The sequence below is a fragment of the Paroedura picta genome, chromosome 5, assembly GCF_049243985.1.
Source record: "Paroedura picta isolate Pp20150507F chromosome 5, Ppicta_v3.0, whole genome shotgun sequence".
NCBI classification, from domain to species: domain Eukaryota; kingdom Metazoa; phylum Chordata; class Lepidosauria; order Squamata; family Gekkonidae; genus Paroedura; species Paroedura picta.
In genome coordinates this window covers 21335684-21357974 of record NC_135373.1, presented here as the reverse complement: position 1 = coordinate 21357974, position 22291 = coordinate 21335684, and the positions used below count along the sequence as shown (strand labels likewise).

Sequence of the window (22291 nt, the reverse complement as noted above, 5' to 3'; positions counted from 1 at the left end):
CTCTTTAGCACTCTCGAAGGTCAAGGAGCTACACAAGGTATTCTGATTGACTAGGAGTAGACACCAAACATAATTGTCTAGTAAAAGATGTAGTTAGAACATCAACCTTACAGAGGGAGCAAGTAGGCAAGGAGGGAATCTGAATTTTACATATGTTTGAGATTACTTTCTCTCTCTTTCATCCTTGAATGTGGTCCCTTTAGGCACCATGGCATCCCCCAGTGGGTGCTCTGGAGCCAATTAGCTTCTTGCTTAAAACATCTCTTCCCTAAGGCAACGATTCAGTCCTGGCTTTCCTCCAGGCTGATGGAGAAGGAAGTGCTTTAGAAACCCTGGTCAGTGTCACCTTTGAATCTCCAGGGGAGTGCCTAAGCAGAAACACCTGCCTCCTTATTAGGTAGATGCTGGACTTAGAACCTACCACATTTTGTGACGCAAATTAAAGGAAGCTTTATGAATGTTCAAATACAGTGGCCACAGAGCAGCTCCTAGGTAGAGACAGCTTCAGTCCTGGAAGTGTGATACTGAAATACAGTAAATTAGTCTCCTAAGAAGTATATTGCTAAAAAGGTAACTTTAGGCCATTTCCGCATATGCAAAACGTAGCTTGACAGACTCCGCATGTTGACGGCATTTTTAGGCCCCCTTGCTTGACATTGCCTGCATCCCGAGGCTGTCCAGTAGGCTGCTCGTGATTTCACCATTTCAAAATTGCAATGCGATGTATCTATGAAAGTGGATTTACCACCCTAAAAAGCGTGAGCCACCAGTAAGCAACCAGTGATCAACCAGGAACAAATCTCTGTGGTATGGAGATGAAATAATTCCAGGGGATCTCCATATCCCACTGGGAGGCTGGCATCCCTATTGAGATAAGGTCTGATCTAGTAGGGTTATATTCTGCAGTTTCCTTGGGAGGCATTGTGTCATGTCTGACCTGAGCCAAAAGGTTGCCCCATTTCTGCAAACAGTAATGTTTTGAAACCTCATTACTGCAAAAACGGTGATGTGTTCTGGTTTTGTTAGCATCATGTTGAAATATTAGTGGTTTTGTTAGAGACATTTCAAAACATTTTTTGTCCTCGTGTTGTAATTTATGACTACTATGGATTTATAGAAATTACTGCAAATTGAGTATTGATTTTGTAAGGGTGGGATGTCATGAATGCCATGCTTCTGCCATTCATTATGACAGTTGTTAGAAATGTAGATGTAGGGCCCGTGGCCAACTTTACTGTTCAAGCTGTTTCCTTTTTTTTTATCACCTTCCTCTCATCCATCTTCCCCTGTCTCCGGAATGCAGCACCTCAATCTTGGGTGCCAGGCTATCTGGTCCTTTGAACATCTCCCGTGTTCCAAGAGTTCTCACAGGAGAGAGAGTTGGTTTGGGAGTTACAGGCTATATCTATCCTGCCATGCCTTAGTTCTGACAAGGTATTGTTGGGGTAACTTGCTTGCTCTCAATAACTCAGTCTTTTGCACCAAGTCAAGGATTAGTATTTTTGAGCAATCTGAAAAAAGCTCACCTAGAGATTGTTAGCTTCCCCAGAAGTGACATCACATCCTTCCCAATGTCCACCTAGCTCCACCCTCAAAATCTGGTATTTGTCAAAGCAGTTCTGGCAACCCAATGGCAGGAATGGTGTGCTCAAAGAGCAAAAAAAAAAAAAATCAAATCAAATCAAACAAGTTGATACTGAAAACCACCTCTTTAATCTACAAGTAAAATCTATGAAGATCCCTAGGTAAACACACCTAATAGGGCCAAAGAGAACTGGAGGAATGCTAAAGCCATCTAGCAAGTGGCATTACATGCATGAAGTCTTTGATGTCCAAACTGAACTTTCTTGTAAAGTCACATACACAGTATGCATGGGAGTTCCATGTCCCTCTTCAAAACCCACACCGACTCACATGGCCTATAGCCAACACTCAGGCCAATCTGCCCAAATGGACGGTGTTTTCTCCCCTTGTCCTCAGGACAAACGACTGTCTCGAGAAACTTGGTCTGCTCAGATGGGAACCTGCAATGCTGTATTCCTTTCAGGCCTTCTCAGCCACAGCAGAAGGGTTTCTACCAATAGCCAGCGAAGTAATCAGGAGCCACTGTCGACATGCTGGTGGGTGGGTTGATTTACAAGAGCAGGGAATGGGGGGGACGGTATGCTCTAGCCCCCAAAGAGAGTGGCTTTGTTCCTCAGAGCACCCCTTGTGAATCTCCACCTGCATCCACAAATATCTAGGCAGTTTTGCTGCTGGTGCAGCTGGCGCCTCTTGGTCGTGGCGAGGAAGTACGGTTGTAAGCTGCAGAGAAACCAGAATCCTGCCTCCAGCTGTGGGTGACTGCAGCCTTGGAGAAAAGCAGTCATTGACAAGAGAGAGAGACACGCTGTGCTCAATGCAATGTTGCTGGCAATCCACGATACAAAAGCAGCTAGACTCCCACAGGCAGATCAGCAGGTCTTTGCCATTGAGTGGGCCTGCAGGTTCAGTCGAGGGAGGTTCTGTGAGTGATCATTATTATTGCACCTTAGAGGCAAAGGGGAAAGAAAGACACGTTAGGGCTCCCAGGGCAATGAGATGCAAGGGGAAAGGCCCATCTCCCTGACAACAAGGGGCTACAGATTACTTTTCTAAAGTACAACAAAAGATGAAACTTCAGAGAACCTGACAGACTGATTGTTATTACACTATCACATAGGGGTCCTCGATCTGTTTGAGACTGTGGGCACCTTTGGAATTCTGGCCTGGTGCGGTAGCCACAGCCACTAAATGGCTGCCATAAGATGGCTACTGCAGGAGGCAGAGCCAGGCACAAAATGGCTACTGCAGGAGGCGGAGCCATAGTATACCTTCAGTCACGCAATGCAGATCCTTGTGTTGTGGTGGCAGCTGATGTCAAAGCAACGTTTAAACAAATTTTCACAGCCAATAAATCTGCAGTGACCAATCAGAAGCCTTGATGAGCAAAGCCCCACCATGGTCCGTCCACTCTCTGAAAACATTTGGCAGGCACCAGGAAAGATGTCAGAATTTCAAAGGCTGACATCTTTCCTGGTGCCTGCCAAATGTTTTCAGAGAGTGGACGGACCATGTCAGAGATCTCTGCTATAAGATCTCAATTGCCAGGGATCTATCAAGCCACTGAGCGGGTATCAATGTGGCAAATGGGGGTAGAAACTACACTCAAATATTTTTCCACTGTAAATCTTGCCAAATTCTGGTAAATTTGAACCTGTATCTACAACCTTCCTTTCCCCTGATTTTCAATATATCATACTTCTGCATTTGCATTTGCCCTTCCTGCTGCATTGGGGGATTGGTCGGATGAAGCTCCAGCTGGCACTGAAGGAGCACAAGGATGGAGAGTGCTTTATTTCCTGCCTTTTGACTAGTCCAGAGTCTATAGCCAGAGCAAGCTGGGGGAGGGGCAAGTGAAGCATGAGGCTGCTTGTTTATCTTTCTTTCTGTTCCTGCAGGAGCAGGTTGAGGGGAGGGGAGTGATGGGGTGGGAAGGCAGCAGCCTCACAGAGAACTAAGAGAGGAAAGTAAATCCAAGAGGCAAATCTCTGCTCAGAGAACTGTGGGCGTTTGTAGTGCAGTCACTTTAAAACAGATCCCAAAATGAGGGCAAGAATAAGTCTTGCGAGGGAATAGCAACTGGGAACCAGGCAGCCTTTGAATTGATGCCCTGACCAATCAGCAACAGACTGCTTCGCTATGTCAGCATTGGAGGCACTGAGGAGGAAGTTAATCCGGCAAAACACAGAACATCTAAACTTAATACTGGGGCTTTCGGAGCAGTTTTCTCATTTGTAGCAAGTTATATTTGCTCCTGAATATCACGGGGGAAAGGTACAGTCACCATGGATCAATCATAGACGTTGCAGAGGGGAAATTTAAAGCGCTAAATATCAAAATGGAAATCGAATAATGTGTAGATGACCTTCTTTAACTCGGAGTCACCGGGGATAAAAAGCCCAGTCCAAATTCAACGAGGTTCAGTGTGGGCAAATGCAAAGTAATGCATATTGGAGGCAAAAATACTAACTATAAAGATGCATTGATGGAATCTGAACTGGCAGTAACTGATCAGGAGAGAACTCTTGAGGCCATAGAAGATAACTCATTGAAAATGTCAGCTCAGTGTGCAACTACAATAATTAATAATAATAATCCCCAGAAGTGATGCTGGGGATCATCATCTATAAACATCATCAGCTGGTATCATAATGCCATTGTATAAATCTACGTTGTGGCCTCGTTTGGAATATGGTGTGCAATTCTGGTCACCACACTTCAGGAAAAAAAATTATAGCATAGGAAAAAGTACGAAAAAAGGCAACTGAAATTAGTAGGTGAACGGAGGACTTCCCAATGAATAAAGAGTCTTATTGTTATTTATTAAAAGATTTATATCCCGCCGTCCCAAAATTAGCCCAGAGCATTTAGGACTCTTTTACGTTGAGAAACAACAACTGATGGTTGACATGATAGAAGTTTAGAAAATTATGCATGGGATAGAGATGAAAGACTCTTCTCCCTTCCTCACAATACAAGAGCTGGTGGGTACTCCATGAGCAGTAGGTTTAGAACAGATCAAAGGAAGGACTTCTTCACCCAAACTGGAACTGACCGCTGTAGGAAATGGTAGATGGCTGTAAGAATGGGCAGCATCAAGAGGGGAATGGAAAAACATTTGGAGCAGAGGTCTACTAGTGGCTGTTAGCCACAAGGCATGGATGGAATGCTCTGCCTGGGGCCATGATGCTCTGTATTCTTGGTGCGTAGGGGGCAACAGTGGGAGGGCTCTTGGAGTTGTGGCCCATCTGGTGGACCTCCTGATGGTCCTGGGTTTTGAGCCAGGACCTGGTTCCTCACTCCTCTCTTGTGATTTGTCAGAATGTATAAAGCAGCCCATCCCCATCAGCAGTTGGATATGCATATAAAGCCTGTGTGTTTTCCCTGTTGCTGTTCAGTTTTCTTGCTTATTAATAAAAGTTTTCTTTGTGTTGTGGTGAACTGATGAGGCTATACCTTACTCCCTTCCCTCCCCACAACTTTCGCAGTGGTAATAGAGAGGTAGACCTGCAGGGTCAGTTATGCAGCGGTTATGTCACTGTATAAAAGGTGCTCTGAAGCAGTTGTACTTCTGGAAAAACTTCAGCCCCCCCCCCCCCCAGTGATTGGGAGGGTGCCTCGGGGCCACCTGTAGAGCACGACTCACCTGTAAAGATGTAAATAGGGATGGAGGCCCAACACAATCCATAGGAGGAACCAAAGATGAGTATGTGTTGCATGTACCCCTCTGTGCTCCTGTTTACAACTGTGAATACAGAGATGCCGATCAAGGTGAAGAAACCTGGGCCAAGAAGGAGAAATGAGAATGTGCTTCAGAAGAACCTCGCAAGCCCTCTCAACCACCCATGTTTCTGTCTCTGTCCCCTCTCTGCTGAGCGTTGCTGTGAAGAGGCCCAGAAGGTGGCCAACCCAGTAGGGCTCTCACGGCGGCATTACCTGTGCTGCAGCTGAGAAGCCCGGCAGCCACCATGAAGTAGACCGGGCCGACGGACACGCGTTCGAAGGAGATGCAGATGAAGAACAACGATGTCAAGCCACAGAGAACAGCCATAATTAAGAAGGCTCTGGTCACATGGAGGTATTCTGCGAGGGAAGAGAAGAAAAAGAAGACGACGCATCATCCAGGACAAAACAGCAACAGAGCCTTCAGGATGGGTTCTAAGCAGAGCTTCCATTTGGGGTCCTCCTTCGCTCCCCTTTGGCGTTTCTCCATCAGAGATTCAGTCGGAATGGAGTCCAACCAAGAGTGCTATCCTAAGCAGAGTTACACTCTTCCAAGTCCATTGATGGCAGTGGAGTCTGAAAGGCTTAACTCTGTTCAGGGTGGCATTGCAAGTTCCCTGAAGAGGCCACAACATGGGGCAGATTCCACAGTCAGCCCTGGCCTGGATAGCCTGGTCCTGTCATATCTTGGAAGCCAAGCAGAGCCAAGCAGGGCCTTGGAGGACTGGGATAGAGTTCCTCCAAGGGACAGGAAGGGGCACGTCTAAAGGCAGGAAATGGCAAACCAACTGTGAACGTCAACTTTCTCAGTCATCCCTTGTAGGATGTGCTTGCTCCATTCTATGCCCATCCTGTGGTGGTGCCAAAAGCTAGTGCTCGTTTGAAGGAAGAAAATGGTTGCCCAACTCAGCCCTAAGCCACTGTGACCTTGGGCTCACCCCAGCACTGATAAAGCTGTTCTGACCGAGCAGTAGCCTCACCTCCCTCACAGGGTGTCTGTTGTGGGGAGAGGAAAGGGAAGAGGATTGTAAGCTGCTTTGAGACTCCTTTGGGTAGAGAAAAATGGCACATAAGAACCAATTCTCTTCTTCTTCAGTAATATCAGGGCTCTCTCAGCTTCACCTCCCTCACAAGGTGTCTGTTGTGGGGAGAGGAAAGGGAAGGTGACTGTAAGCCGCTTTGAGACTCCTTTGGGTAGACATATAGGTAGCGGCATACAGGAACCAACTTTTCTTCTTCTTCTTCTTCTTCTTCTTCTTCTTCTTCTTCTTCTTCTTCTTCTTTTACTGGATTATGATCAATTTAAAGCCTTTTTTTTGTTAGCAGCTATCCCTTATCCCCAATGGCTAGCTAAAGTTGAGTGTAAAATAAGGTCTTCTGGGTTAGACCCAGTACAGTTGCTGGAAGGTGGTCTAATGAAGCAAAAGGTATGATACCCCAGTGACTTCTGGGTAGAGGCACAAAATGACACCTCTAAATTGCCAGCTTTCTTCTCTAGCTTAAAATCATGGTCATCTGGGGTGGTCCAAAGATTGTTTTGGGGTGCAACTTGGCCCCAGTGTCTGGCTGTGGGATTGTTTCTGGTAGACTCTTATCATTCATTCATTCATTCATTCATTCATTCATTCATTCATTCATTCATTCATTCATTCATTCACTTATTATTTCGACTTATTACCCGCCACTCTCTTAACTGGCTCATGGCGGGTTAAACCAGTCCAAATTAAAAACCCCATTAAAACCCTTCCGGACAATCATCCAATACAGAACAAAACAGACTCCTAAACAATTAAAAACCATGGCGGTCAACAACCCACTAACCCCCCAAAATCTAATACAGGAGTGGGAGGAGGGAGCGCAGATCACATGGCGGGTGCTTGCACTCTTGACACAGGGGTGTCCATCAGATATTCCTCGCCACACTGGCAACCAAAGACCTGACAGAAGAGCTGCATTTTGTAGGCCCTGTGGAAAACTGGAAGCTCCTGCAGGGCCTACACCCCCAGCATTATGGAGTCTATCTCCACCCTAAACCTTGTCAGATTCAGGCTCCATCCCCAAAGCTCTAGAAATTTTCCAGCACAGAAGTAACATCTCTAACTGGAAATACCGGGGATTGAACCGGGGTCCTTCTGTATACAAGGCTGAAGATAAATGCTCCTGAGCCAAGCATGCACTATCAAAACAAAGTATTATTATTACTGATGATGATGATGATGAAAAAACCCAAATATTCTGCTGTATTTTAAAAATCCAGTCCATAGCCTGAAGTTATGGCATTCTCCCACCAAAATACCTGACCACAAACCCCGGGCCCATTTTTAGCCGTTGGGGGCAGGGGTTACATCAGCAGCCAGAGATCCTACCTGGTACATTAAACGGCAAGTAGTGGCAGGAAGGCCTCAAGCACGTCTCCCAGAGCCCCCAGTGTACCAGACCGTGTGGGCTCCGTTCGGTCACCCAATAGGAAGTGGTCAGAGACGTAAACAGGATCAGGAAACTGCCACAGCTGCAGATGGCGCTGCTGATTCTCAGGGGGTGGGTCAAGACGGTGAGGTAGTGGGTGGAGAACATTTCCGATAAGGTGTTAAACGAGGATTCCCTGGGAGGAGAAGAGACAGAGGAGGATCAGGACTGGTGAAAGAGCAGGTGTTGACCTCTGACCATCCCCCCCTGACCTCTGACCATCTCCAGACTACAGAGATCATTTTTAGGATCAGACCATGGACCAAGCAGGGGCACAGCTCCTATACAACTATATTCCACATACAACAACCCCGGTTGGTGGGTGGTTAGAGGCTAGGGATGCCCAGGTGGGACCTAGAATTACAGCTCCTCTCCAGACTACAGCGATCTGCTCCTCTGGGGAAAAAAGGATGCTTTGTAGGTGGACTATAGGGCAGCTTGCAGCTTGCTCCCTGTTTTCTCTGGGCTCCAACCCTAAATCTCCTGGTGTTTCCCAGCCTGGATCTGGGAACCTAAACCCCACTTCCCCTCCTGGTAGCTAGGAGGATGGGACCTGGGAACATGAGCGGGGGCTATTTTCAAATAAATGTTCGCTTTCAACCCTCCAGTTTAAAAGTTTTCTCCTACTCACCCCCACAATATACTTAGAATCATAGAATCATAGAGTTGGAAGGGACCTCATAGGTCATCTAGTGCAACCCCCTGCACTATGCAGGACACTCACATCCCTATCGCTCATCCACTGTCACCTGCCACCCCTTGAATCTTCACAGAATCAGCCTCTCCGTCAGATGGCTATCCAGCCTCTGCTTAAAATCTCCAAAGAGGGAGAAACCACCACCTCCCGAGGAAGCCTGTTCCACTGAGAAACCGCTCTAACTGTCAGGAACTTCTTCCGGATGTTTAGATGGAATTTCTTTTGAATTAATTTCATCCCATTTGTTCCGGTCTGTCCCTCTGGGGCAAGAGAGAACAATTCTTCTACATCCTTTATATCAGTGGTCCCCAACCTTTTTATCACCAGGGACCGGTCAACGCTTGACAATTTTACTGAGGCCCGGGAGGGGGGATAGTCTTTTGCCAAGGGACATCGCCACTGCCTGAGCCCCTGCTCCACTTGCTTTCCCACCGATGCCCCTGACTTCCCACCACCCACTGGGGGGCACTACCAGCAGCAGCTGCGCAGTGCCACGCTGAGGGGGAGCCCCAGCCATGGCAGCCGCTGGAGAGCACCAAAGGTGAGCCAGCAGCAGAGTGGCAGGGCAGCCCCCGAGGCAGCAGCCAGGGAGGAGGATGAGGAGGAGCCGCGGCCCGGTACTGACTGATCCACGGACCGGTACCGGTCCCCAGACCGGGGGTTGGGGGCTACTGCTTTATATGGCACCCTTTTAAATACTTGAAGATGGTTATGAGATCCCCTCTCAGTCATCTCCTCTCTAAGCTGAACAGACCAAGCTCCCCCAACCTTTCTTCATATGTCTTGGTCTCCAAACCCCTCACCATCTTTGTTGCCCTCCTCTGGACATTCCAGTTTGTCAATATCCCTCTACAATTGGGGTGCCCAAAACTGAACACAGTACTCCAAGTGAGGCCGAACCAGAGCAGAGTAAAGCGGTACCATCACTTCCCGTGATCTGGACACAATACTCCATTTGATACAGCCCAAAATCCCATTTGCCTTTTTAGCCACTGAGTCACACTGCTGACCCATGTTCAATGTATGGTCTACTAAGATTCCTAGATCCTTTTCGCACATGCTACTGCCAAGACAAGTCTCCCCCATCCTATATTGGTGTATTTGGTTTTTCCTACCTAAATGCAGAACTTTACATTTGTCCCTATTGAACTTCATTTTCATTTATTTGGCAAATTAATAAAATAGACTCTTGTGAACACCAAACTTCAGCCATTCCATTCAGTTGGGACAGAGATGTTCCCCATAAACCTAAAGAAAACATTTTCAAAGTTTTTAGAAAATAATATCAGCTCTGAGACGGGAGAAGAAAGCGGGGATTTTGGAGGGGAAGGACCTCAACGAAGTGCAGTGCCATAGACCCCACCCTTCAAAATAGCCCCTTTTCTTCAGAAGAATTTATCTCTGTACTCTGTAGTTAACAGCAGAAGAACTTAATGCTTCTTTTGTCCTGTCCTCTGCATTCCACTTGACTTGTCCTACATCAAAGGCCATACCTTCCTTCAAGGCCCCGTCCTGGCCCAATCTCCCCTGTCTCCGCTGCCATCTTTGAAAGGTGGGTGAGGAAGGAATTGTCTGCTTCTTGGCTAATACACCTGGTTGTCTAGGTGACACCTGCAGCTTGGTCCACCCTCCCTCTGTGTGAATTCTAACCAGTAAGGTTCTTGGTGTGCTCCCTCCGCAAAGATTCTGACCAATCATTCATCTGGTCCTTTGAGACTTGGATTCTATGCACATGGATCCTAACCAATCAGTGCCTTGTTCCTTCCTGACAAAGCTTCTACACACATGGATTTTTATCCAATCAGTTTCTTGTGCCTTTTTTTGTCACATGGATTTTGACCAATCAGAAACTATTTCTGCACTAGGGATTTGCATTAAGGGTCGAATGTTTCGTCAATTTCCGCACTGAAATTAATCTTTTCCAGTGCAGACCTGAATTCCCACCTCACTTGCCCGGCAGCAAAGGAATCCCAAGAAATCCATTTTTCATTTTTGATGTGGGATCTAACAGGGTCTAAATTGGGGCTGCCCAATGTACAAATGTAGCATTTGGCCTTTTCCAGTCTGTGGCCACCATTGTTCCCCACCCCCCTGTAGCGTCACTTCTGTCTCTTGCACCGTTCCCCCCCCCATTCCCCCCAGGAGAATCTATGCATCCTTCAGTTCACTCCCCCCCCCCTCCTCACTGCCCCATCCTTCAAGAGCCCGGATGCTGATGCGGGCTCTCCACTCCTCCCTGAAGCAATTTGGCTCGAAGTTCAGGTGGTTGCCAGATCTCATTGGGGAGGGGAGGCGAGGAGATGCCGCATCAATCATTCCGATGCAAGCCGGTAGCCGGGCTCTTGGTTTCCACACAGTTTGTGATTTACCCTGGCTATTTGAGCTATTTGCCTATGGAAGGGATTATCTAATCTAGGGGTAGTCAAACTGCGGCCCTCCAGATGTCCATGGACTACAATTCCCATGAGCCCCTGCCAGCGAATGCTGGCAGGGGCTCATGGGGATTGTAGTCCATGGACATCTGGAGGGCCGCAGTTTGACTACTCCTGAATCTATACTGGATAACACAATATGCCTTCTGAATGTTTGCAGTATGGTTGTAACAGAAGGGGGAATGTTATTTGTTTAGGATGATGGCAGCTTTTGTTTTAGCTCTGGCTACTGACAAGGGGCGTTGGAGACAGATGCTACACACTGGAATCCTGCCTGGTATTTTTGTTGCATGATGTTAAAAAATAAATCCTGTAAATATTTCTGTCTATGAACAATGAGCCTCTTGTGGCGCAGAGTGGTAAGGCAGCCGTCTGAAAGCTTTGCCCATGAGGCTGGGAGTTCAATCCCAGCAGCCGGCTCAAGGTTGACTCAGCCTTCCATCCTTCCGAGGTCGGTAAAATGAGTACCCAGCTTGCTGGGGGGGAAACGGTAATGACTGGGGAAGGCACTGGCAAACCATCCCATATTGAGTCTGCCAGGAAAACGCTAGAGGGCGTCACCCCAAGGGTCAGACATGACTCGGTGCTCGCACAGGGGATACCTTTACCTTTTTATGAACAATGGGTTCCCAGAGTCATTTGGAAGCAAGAGATTTATTTTTCACAGCATCATTGCTATTCACACTATGGACCTGTTTGTTTTGGGAGACTGCCACCTCCAGTTTGGCAACTCCAGAATTAATTGGGCAGCGAGGCTCCTCCTGCCTGAGGATTTGACCCTTTCCCGGCATTCCGTGCCTTTTTTTGAGGTTTTTCACCACCCCATCCCACCCTCAACCTCCTTGTGACGACACCAGGCTGAAGTCAGATCAGCAGCTCTCCCCCAGGGAAGCAAATCTGCCATTACTGTTCTTCTAACTGAAGAACCCCAGATAGCCCCAGGGGAAATCTTCTGGCCTTGTCTTTTAGAAGAGAAAAAGTAGGGCTCTTTTTCTGTACCCCGCTTTTTACTACCTGAAGGAGGCCCAAAGCAGCTTCTTCTTCCCCCAAGAGACACCCTGTGAGGTAGATGGGACTGAGGGAGCTCTGAAAGAATTGCTATAAGAACAGCTCCAAGAGAACTGTGACTGGCCCAAAGTCACCCAGTTGGCTGCATCTGGAGAAGAGGGGAATCAAACCCAGTTCTACGGATTAGAGGCTGCCACTCTTAGCTATAGTCTAGGGATATTATGCAGAAAAAAACCAGGAGAGAAATCCTATTCTCAGATCCTGCTAAGATCTCTTTCTGAGTTTGCTCAGTAACTGTGTTAGGGTGAATTGCATCTCCCAGGTTCGCAGCAGGGGCGGCCCTTTGCCAGATTACCCCCCCCCCCCACGCACACACACACACAGATTCCTCTGCAGAAAGCTTGTGCTCATTGGTGGTGGAAAGTAGCATCACATCACAGCTGGCTTTTGACCACCCCAAAAGACTTTCAGGGCCAGAGACCTTCAGAGGTGTCTTGCCATTGCCTACCTTAACAGTCTCCCATCCAAATACTATGCAGGCCAACCTTGCTCAGCTTCTGAGACCTATCAAGGTCAGGCCAGCCTGGGGCCATTCTCATTGCAACATCCAGCTTGGAGAGTATCTTTATGCAAGGCTAATATTATCCATCAAGACCGGAAACACTGCATTGGGATAGCACTGAATGGGAAGGACCCTGCTCAGATGCACGCAATTGTACTGATCTTAGAATCTTAGAATCATAGAGTTGGAAGGGGCTCCACAGGCCATCTAGTCCAACTCCCTGCTCAATGCAGGATCAGCCCTAAGCATCCAAGAAAAGTGTGTATCCAACCTTTGCTTGAAGACTGCCAGTGAGGGGGAGCTCACCACCTCCTTAGGCAGCCTATTCCACTGCTGAACTACGACTGTGAAAATTTTTTTCCTGATATCTAGCCTATATCATTGTACTTGTAGTTTAAACCCATTACTTCGTGTCCTTTCCCTTTACTGCGGGAGAGGAATGGGAAGGCGACTGTAAGCCGCTTTGAGCCTCCTTCCGGTAGGGAAAAACGGCATATAAGAACCAACTCTTCTTCTTCTTCTTCTTCTTCCTTTCCTCTGCAGCCAACGGAAACAGCCTCCTGCCCTCCTCCAAGTGACAACCTTTCAAATACTTAAAGAGGGCTATCATGTCCCCTCTCAACCTCCTTTTCTCCAGGCTGAAAGTTGGATCTTAGTCCAACTTGTAACGGATGAACGCTACAGCTGCTGTCACCGAACTTAATAGGCTTTAATGGTTTTATTTTGCAAGCCTGTGTCAAGATCAGACGCCTTGATCTCTGCCATGATTTGTATTTGACCTGAGTGACTCCATCTTGAATCAATCTATGTTACTTTAAGAGTCTCTGCGTAACCCTGAACTGTCTGCTTTGCGCTGTGATTTAGGTTTGCAAATATTTCTGCTGGACGGTGTTATCTGGAGGAGAGGAACTGTCTGACACCCAAGACCAAGACGGCCCGGCTATCGCTTGGAAGGGAGCCCAGGCTGGCACCTGTGGGAGGGGCGCTTTTTCTCTCTGGGAAAATGTACAGCTCTGGGCGGGAAAGAGAAGGAGTAAAAGTGCTTGCTTATCATGTATTGATCAGAATCGACTATCAACGTTGAGGTGTCTTGATCTGCTAGCAATAAAACTTCCTGTTAATCTTTGTTGTTGGTCTGTCTGCCCTTGACAGCCTGGTGCACACCCTATTTGTACTGTATTTTATTTCTGCTTATTCTTTCCTTCTGTCACACCAATGAAGGCTTTGTTGCTGTCCTCGTTGTCTAGAGAGGGGGGGGGGGGAAATGTGTGGCCACCCTACAAAACCTTTCCTATGCCTCCGTGAGGAAGTGAGGCTGACAAGCAATCTCTGACTGATGTGAGTGGATGGCTGAGCTGAGATTTGAACTCGGGGCGTCGTAGTCGCGCTCCACATATCCAAGCAAACCAGAAACAGGTGGGTGTATTATTCCGTAATGGTGGTGCCAAGTCAGCATTTATTAAGGGAGTCTTTTCACCAGAGGCCCTGCCCACCTCCATCCCCCTTCGGAGGGCACAGAAACGTCCCCAAGTCAGTGGAGCAATGGCCGAGCTAGCGGGTCCCTGCCAGCCGCTGGCACTCGTGCATCCTGTAGGCACACATGTAGAAGATACCTGCAAGAAAAAAGAGACGGGGAAGGGGGAAATTCAGTGCTGTGTGGTCCTTGCAGGAGCCTCTGCTGCAAGCACTAGAACAGGGGTAGTCAAACTGCGGCCCTCCAGATGTCCATGGACTACAATTCCCAGGGGCTGGCAGGGGCTGATGGGAATTGTAGTCCATGGACATCTGGAGGGCCGCAGTTTGACTACCCCTGCACTTGAACAAGATAACTGTGTTTTAAAAATGAACTTGGCCTCAATGGGTTAAATTGTCAGGGCTTCATCCAGGGAATCCTGGGAAGCGTAGTTCTGCAGAGGAGGCATCGTTCCCCAACAGCCACAAGAAAACATTTTGGTCCGTTAGCAATGTGTCCGTTCGGGAAAACAGTCCATATGAACAGATTAATTAGTTATAGATGCTTGATAGTGTGTGTGGGGGGGATACATCCAATTAATTAACTGGATTCATTACCCGCTGGTGTTGAGAATTGTCTCACGGTGGGTTACAGAAATATAAGAACCCTAACCCTAACTTGGCATCGTTCAAAACAGGGGTAGTCAACCTGTGGTCCTCCAGATGTTCATGGACTACAATTCCCATGACCCCCTGCCAGCAAACGCTGGCAGAGGCTCATGGGAATTGTAGTCCATGGACATCCGGAGGACCACAGGTTGACTATCCCTGGTTTAAAACATTAAACACCCAACCATACTCTGGCGGAGAGAAAAAACAAAAGCCGGTCCACTTCTCCACCTCCCCCCAGCGCCCCAGGGGAAATTCCCGTGGTGCCAACCATTCCAGTCCACTTGTTCTTAAATGTGGAGAGGCCCCTCAATCTCCCATGCCATGGGGTCTATCAAAGACCTGGAAGAAGAGCCCAGTGTTGCAGACCTTGCAGTACCACGAAAGCTCCTGCAGGGCCCTCTGCTCTTCCAGGAGCTCGTTCCACCAGGTCGGGGCCAGGACCAAAAAGGCCCTGTCCCTGGTCGTGGCCAGGCGAACCTCCCGTAGGAAGGGAAGGGGACCTCCTGTGGGAATTTAAGGCCGGATTATTAGAGAAATGACCAAGTGGCAAAGAAGGGAGCCAGCTTTTGAATTCAGCATCCTTCATATCACTGGAGGTTCATCCCTCCAAAAACAGGGAAGTTAAAAAGATCTTTGCAAGCAGACAGAGTGTGTGACAGACAGAGCCCTGGCCTACAAAAATCTTGAGTGGGGGAGTTGGAAAAAATTGAAAGACTAGGGGCAAAGCCCATGGCACCCAGGAATGCACCAGACACCAGGACACAGGCTTGCACTGTGTCCTTCCTGGGTGCTTGAGATCCACCACGATGAAATGGTTAAAGACTAGTAAGTCTCTAATCTCAAGGGCTGGGTCAGATCCCCCCCATCCAAGTGCAGGCAGCTGGGTCAACCCAGTCCTGGATGGGCCACGGGGAGGCTTCTGCAGGCCACGGTGGATCTTGTTGGGCGGGTGGGCTGCCATTTCCATGCCTCCTGTGGCCACATTGGAGTGGGGCAGGCTGCTCAGAGGCCTCCCCAGACCCTGTAGGGCTGGCGGATGGACTTTCCTGGGCCTTCCGCCCCCAACCCTTGGATCTTGGGCAGGCAGCTGGAGAGGCAATGCTGGGCTCCTTGGGGCTGGCCTGCAGTCCAGCCTCTCTCTCTTTCCCTCCCAGAACCAGCTGGAAGGAGGAGGAAGGGGGTATGGCAGGCCCACTACTGGCTCACCTTGGTGAGTGAACGTTCCCTGTTGGGGGCCCATGCCACGGAGAGCCGATCAGGTTGGGCGTGAGTCATCCTCACGCACTTTGTTTTTTATCTTGTTTAAAGATTTGGGGACTGGAGCCTGGGAAGGGCAGGATGTGCCCTTCCCAGATGTCCATGGACTACAATTCCCATGAGCCCCTGCCAGTGCCTCCCTCCAAAGCAGCCATGTTCTCCAGGCAAATTGATCTTGGTCATCAGGAGATCAATTGTAATAGCAGGAGATCTCCAGGGGACACCTGGAGGTTGGCAACCCTAAGTGGGCATGAAGAAGGGGGGGAAGTAGCTGGCTATACCAAAGCTGACAGGAGCAAAGCAGCAGCTGGTTGTTCCCCTTTTGAAAACAAAGCATTCTGCCATAACCCAACAGTGAATGTTTTAATTTTTGATTTTGTGTGTGTGTGTGTGTGTGTGTTAAACCCCCTGCTGTTGCTGTACCATCCCTGGGGATGGGCTACAGATGCCTCTCCCGCTGGTACAGAAGGGTCTTCCACTGGCTGAGCTCAGGGATGCCAACCTCCAGGAAGGCCTGAGGCTGTCCTGGAATCAGAGCTCCTCTCCAGACTGCAGGGATTCATTTCCCTGGAGAAAACGAAGGCTCTGGAGGGTGGACTCTCTCTGGCATTGTACCCCACTGAAGGCTCCAACCCTAAATCTCCAGGAATCTCCCAACCTAGATCTGGCAACCCTGTCCACCACCCCCTCTGACATCCCACCAGAGGGACTCGGTGACCTGACTCTACCTCCAAATCTCCAGGGATTCCTCAACCTAGGTGTAAACTGCATGGAGCTTTTATTCCAATCCTAGATCAATTCAGTCCCTGCCGTCTACACAGAATGCGATTTCTGTTTTGATTTTGGTCAATTTAAATTTTCCTTCTGCAGCAAGAAGGATTGATCCGGAGTGACCCCACCTTTATTGTGCGATATCTTAGAGTGCTTTTAATGCTCAATATTTTTAGAATTGAATTGAGAAAGCAGGCTGTTTTGAATCTGGGCTTTGCTCTGTGGTAGAGAACCTCTGATTGGCCAAAGCTGTTCATGTGACAAGCTTGCCTTAAAGGAGAAGCCCCTAATTTCTCTCAACTTCTGTCGATCTTGGATTTTTTTCTCCCTCCTCTGCCATCTTCGATCCTCTCTCCCCCCAGCCAAGAAAAGAAAGAGGTCCCCTGCTTGGCTCCTCTCCCCCGCCCCCTTCAAGAAAAGAAAGAAAGAGGCTTGGCTCCTCCCTCCCTCCCCTTCTGAACTATCCTAACCATGTGCAGAACACTTTCCTGTTTCAATAAGGAGGGGAGGGGAGAGGAAGACCCAAGTTCAAATCGATCTGAATTCAACAGGATTGACAATGGAATAAACAAAGTAAGTGAAGACACCGCCCTAGTTGGCAAGCCAACTTGGGTTTCAACGGTGAGTTCGTTTTTGAGGATCAGGGATCTGACTGGGGCCGAGAGCGCTTTCCACTGGGGTTTAAGCCATGGAAAAGATCTGCTGCCATTGCTGCCCTCTCTTCGGCCTACGCCCGTCTTTCTTGACTTTTATTCCCATTGAAAAGCCTCTGAAACATTCTTCAGGCTTCGAGAAACCCCAGAAGTGGCACGAGGGTGCAGAATGTGGTCAGGAAGCAGAGCTATGGACATGCCCACCCGGGGCCACTCCACTTCCCACCCCCTCCAGGCCCATCATTGGCCGTTTGGGGAGGGGTGGGTGGGTCGACATGACTATATCTGGTCATATCACTCAAATCTTTAACAAATTATACATATACATATATACATACACACACACACACACACATATATTCACTCCCACCCATTCAGGAGACCCTTCCATGTCCATCAAGAAACCCCGGGGTTTCACGAAACCCTGGTTGAGAAAGCCTGGCCAAGGCAGAGGGGAAGGGAGTTGAGGTACCTGCGAAGAAAGTCATCAGGAGGGCCACCCAGCCCAGGATGTAGGACCAGGAGAAGCGCCATTCGCCGAAGCGTTTTCCCAGGAAGTTGACGGTGACTCCTGTGTAAATCCCCATCGCCAGGAGGACAAACAGGGCTGAGGAGCAGAAGGAAAAGGAAGAAAGGCTGGTCAAGGCAACACTTGCAGGAATGCTGGCTTCCACGTTACGCAGCAAACAGAGAAAACTCCTGGATGTGTGTATTGACATTACTTATATTCTGCTCTCCTCTTTATTCTGCTCTTATTCTGCTCTCCTCTGTTTCATCCACACCACAACCCTGTGAGGTGGGCTAGGCAGAGAGGGCACAACTGGCTCAAGCTGATTTCGCAAGCTCCCTTGGCAAAGTGGAGATTCGAACCTGGGTCTCCCAGGCGGGGGTGGGAGGGGTGTGCTTGCAAGAAAGGAAGTGAAGGCATCTGGAATTAACTTCTCACTCTCCTCAGTGGGTAACCGCCTGTCCTGTCCTAGGCACGTTTACCCCCTAGAATCAGAGAGTTGGAAGGGACCTCCTGGGTCATCTAGTCCAACCTCCTGCAATATGCAAGACACTCACATCCCGATTGCTCATCCACTCTAACCTGCCACCCCCTTGAGCCTGCGCAGGATCAGCCTCTCCGTCAGATGGCTATCCAGCCTCTGCTTAAAAATGTCCAAAGATGGAGAACCCACCACCTCCCGAGGAAGCCTGTTCCACTGAGAAACCGCTCTAGCTGTCAGGAACTTCTTCTGGATGTTTAGACAGAATTTCTTTTGAATTAATTTCACCCCATTGGTTCTGGTCCATAACCTCGGAGCAAGAGAGAACAACTCTGCTCCATCCTCTATATGGCACCCTTTTAAATACTTGAAGATGGTTTTCAGATCCTCTCTCAGTCATCTCCTCTCCAGGCTAAACAGACCAAGCTCCCCCAACCTTTCTTCATACGTCTTGGTCTCCAAACCCCTCACCATCTTTGTTGCCCTCCTCTGGACACGTTCCAGTTGGTCTACATCCCTCTTCAACTGGGGTACCCGAAACTGAAGACAGTACCCCTGCTCCAAGGCGCCCAGGGACCACGGAGGAGAGGAAGAGGGTACTTACTGGAAGCGAAGAACAAGATGCCGGCCGCAAAGGATCGGTTGAAGCGCTGAAAGGTGGAGAACTGGGCGAAGGAGAGGATGCCGGTGATGATGCCCGCAAAGCAAGAGAGGGCGGAGAGGATCATGAAGGCTCGCGTGGCGTTCCAATAGGCTACCGGGAACAAGACTGAGAGCAGTTCACAGACAGGCACGAGGGACTGTTATTGAACATCATTATTTTGGAGCACAATGTTGGTTGTGATGGATGGGGATGGGGGGGTATTGGCCCTTTCCCATCCAGTGGTGAACCTGCGGCTGGCGGCTGGCTGGTTTTGCACTCATTGTAAACTAAACGTTTTTTCACGTGAGGACCGAAGTACAGCCACCCAGCAATGGTGGCCGAGCCCAATCCCCGTCCCTGGTTCCCCTCCCCCACCCCGGTCACAAGTCTATTCCTGGTCTACAGATTTGGGGTTCTTTTTCCGGATCCCCACCAAGTGGTGCTGAACTGGCTAAGGGGTAGTCAAACTGCGGCCCTCCAGATGTCCATGGACTACAATTCCCAGGAGCCCTTGCCAGCATTCGCTGGTGAATGCTGGCAAGGGCTCCTGGGAATTGTAGTCCATGGACATCTGGAGGGCCGCAGTTTGACTACCCCTGGGCTAAATAATAATATAAAGGCAAACTGGCTAATAGCAACAGTGACCTGTCGAGACCTTACAGCCCGGCAGAATCCTCCGGCCCCTTAATCAGGGCCACGAGGGCCTGTAGTCACGTGCAGAGTTTATTCCCTTCGGATTAAGGAACCCTACCTAAGGCCAACCCCTTCTCTTTTGAGACTGCAGGCCCAAAAAGTGCAATTTGGCAAAGTCCGAGAGGGGCGGTCTAAAAAATCCCCAAACAGACAGACAGGCAGACAGACAGACAGACAGACAGAGAAATAAACAATAAAATCTTCCAGGCAGGCTCTGCCCATCCAAACGAGTGGCAGAATTTGCACACAGGCCCACACGCAAAAGCGTCCCCCGTAGGCCCCGCTCCAAGCGGCCTCTTACCGATGCTCTCGACTTGCATGTAGCACTTCCCGGACACACAGTATCTCCAGAGACCCTGATGGGAGAAGGTCCCGGCCAGCCGGTACTGCATCCAGTAGTCGGTGACGGTCGAAATCACCAGGAGGACGTTCCCCACCGAGGCACAGAAGAGCCCCCCGCCCATGAAGCTGTACATCTCGGTCTACCTCGGAGCAAGCAGCTGCTGGCAGAAGAGTCAGGCTTAGAAACAAGGGCAGACATTATGCCCCCTCCTACTCAGCTGATATATTAATTAAACCATTTAGACCAGGGGTAGTCAAACTGCGGCCCTCCAGATGTCCATGGACTACAATTCCCAGGAGCCCCTGCCAGCATTCGCTGGCAGGGGCTCCTGGGAATTGTAGTCCATGGACATCTGGAGGGCCGCAGTTTGACTACCCCTGATTTAGACCCTGCCTTTTGTGGCTCAAGGCAGTTTACAGCAAGTGCCAAAAAGCCTGCTACAAAGGATCCAAAACCATCAGTCTCCCCTCCTGCCTTTTATCCCCAACGACTCAGTAAGGGAGCCGAGGCTGAGAGTGACCAGCCGGATGTCATCCAGAGAGCTGCCCAGGCAAAGGGGATTGAAAGATTATTGAGTCGGAAGAATGCTCAAGGCACATAACGTGGCAGAACTGATCTGATTTGTTTGGGTCAACGAGAAACAGGAGTTACAGACTGAGTCTCTTTATCTCTGCGAAAGCTAATTGGAGTCCTTTGTGACAGGGAACTCCATTCTAGACAGGCTCGAGTAGAGATGGGATTTGAATCCAGTCTGACTAGCTAGGATGGGCAGAGACGCAGGAGGCATGTCCTGCCCTCCTGGTGCCAAGACAGAGAATTTCAGCATGGTGTGGAGAGAAGGTGACAAACCGGGAGGAAGGAAGGAAGGAAGATTCCCTGAGAGTAGCAATTGACACATCCAAGAGATAGCATAGAGGGGAAGGGGGATCAGGGCCCTGGCCTCTCTCTCTCTCTCTCTCTCTCTCTCTCTCTCTCTCTCTCTCTCTCTCTCTCTCTCTCTCTCTCTCTGACTCTCTGTAGTTCCCTTCTGAAGTCTGAGGCTAAGAGGCAACACAAACTGGTTGTGGTGGGCTTTCAGGGCTTTGTGGCCATGGTGTGGTATTTTTTGTTTCAGAGGTAGAACATGACAAGTCAGGAATCCCTCCGAGCCAAAGCTCAAGATGCCCAGAGAAATTCCCATCTTGCCGTGTCCGACCGCTGAAGATGCCACCCACAGGGACTAAACCTCAGGGACGAAAAGGGTCAGACCGTGGCCACACAGTATGGAAAGCCCACAAGAACCAGTTGCCTCGGGTTGTGAAAGCCTTCAACAATTCCTTAGGCAGCACAAAGTCCTTCTCTTCCAGCCCGCAACTCTGGGACCCCAGACCCTTAACAGCACTGGGACTTCTTTCTGCTCTCCAGGAACCCTAAGCAGCTTGCAAGGAAAAGGGAAAGGGAAAAGAAAGGAACCTGGAGGCACATAAAAGAAGCCAGCCTGCCCTCCACCCCAAGTCATCTGGGCCTAGGCTAGCACCCGCAGAACTGGTCCATCAAAGCTGTGCACCACGGGCTCCGTGCCAAGGGCTCAGCTGGCTCCCAGCCATCTGCGGCAGAGAAGACAGGGGTTGGTAGGAGAGTCGGGCGCCATCGTCAGGACTGTAGAGCTCCATGGATGGATCGTGATGCCTGGAGACTCAGGGTCCATCCCCCATCCATTCACCTGTCCCTGGTCACCCACCCCTAGGTCCTTGTCCATCGACCCATGCTTACCTGTGGATCCCGGAGTCTCTTTCCCTGGCTGTCTCTCCTCTCAGCTGAGCTGACCCCTGTCCGACCCTTTTCCCAACGCCCCCCTGGTGTTTCGCTGACTCTGACCAAACCTCTCTGTCCGGGTCCAGAGAGTCACAGGAGAGAGCGACAGAGTGGGGGGAGCACCGGGGCTGATTGTTCCAGAAGGCAAAATTTGCACGGACAGCAGACTGCCTCCGGTATTGTGAACGAAACGTGCTGACTCTCCAGCTGTGGAGCCCAGTTTAGGCCTCTAGGAGGTCATCAGGAAGGGTTGCACACACATACTCTAACTCCCTCAATAAGTGTCAAGAATAGGGGTTAAGGCTGCATGCTGGCCTGTCCTATGTGCTTAAGAGGAGCTCTGCAAACCAGCAAACATTCATGGCCAGGATCCGAAGTGACAAAGTGGAGCAGCAGGAGAGGCCGTGGCATCTGCTCGGCATGCAGAGAGTCCCAGGTTCAAACCCCGGTGTCTCCACTTACAAGACTTGGGTGACAGGAAAGATCTTCAAGACTGCATGGCCCACACTGACCTTGATAGACCGCTGAGTTCTTTAAAGAAGAGGTAGTCAACCT

At 49.5% G+C, this 22291-nt stretch overlaps 1 protein-coding gene and 1 long non-coding RNA gene across 4 annotated transcripts; both read right to left on the bottom strand.

Moving 5' to 3' along the window:
• Positions 1-1964: 1964 nt before the first annotated feature.
• LOC143838988 (uncharacterized) lies at positions 1965-6807 on the bottom strand. Its single transcript, XR_013231509.1, has 3 exons — positions 5518-6807; positions 5228-5362; positions 1965-2529 (listed from the first exon to the last, which is right to left on the bottom strand). It is a non-coding gene; the product is annotated as an uncharacterized LOC143838988 (long non-coding RNA).
• Positions 6808-13903: 7096 nt separating this feature from the next.
• LOC143838987 (lens fiber membrane intrinsic protein-like) lies at positions 13904-21816 on the bottom strand. 3 transcript variants are annotated; one of them, XM_077340874.1, is made up of 5 exons: positions 21695-21816; positions 19901-20102; positions 18868-19032; positions 17747-17881; positions 13904-14082 (listed from the first exon to the last, which is right to left on the bottom strand). In XM_077340874.1, exons 2-5 carry the CDS (start codon positions 20073-20075, stop codon positions 14021-14023), a joined length of 537 nt encoding a protein of 178 aa, XP_077196989.1. In that variant the 5' UTR covers positions 20076-20102; positions 21695-21816; the 3' UTR covers positions 13904-14020. The 3 variants fall into 3 exon arrangements, with proteins under 3 accessions (XP_077196989.1, XP_077196988.1, XP_077196990.1); XM_077340873.1 differs by having other exon boundaries at positions 19901-20099; XM_077340875.1 differs by having other exon boundaries at positions 18868-19017; positions 19901-20099.
• Positions 21817-22291: the final 475 nt, after the last annotated feature.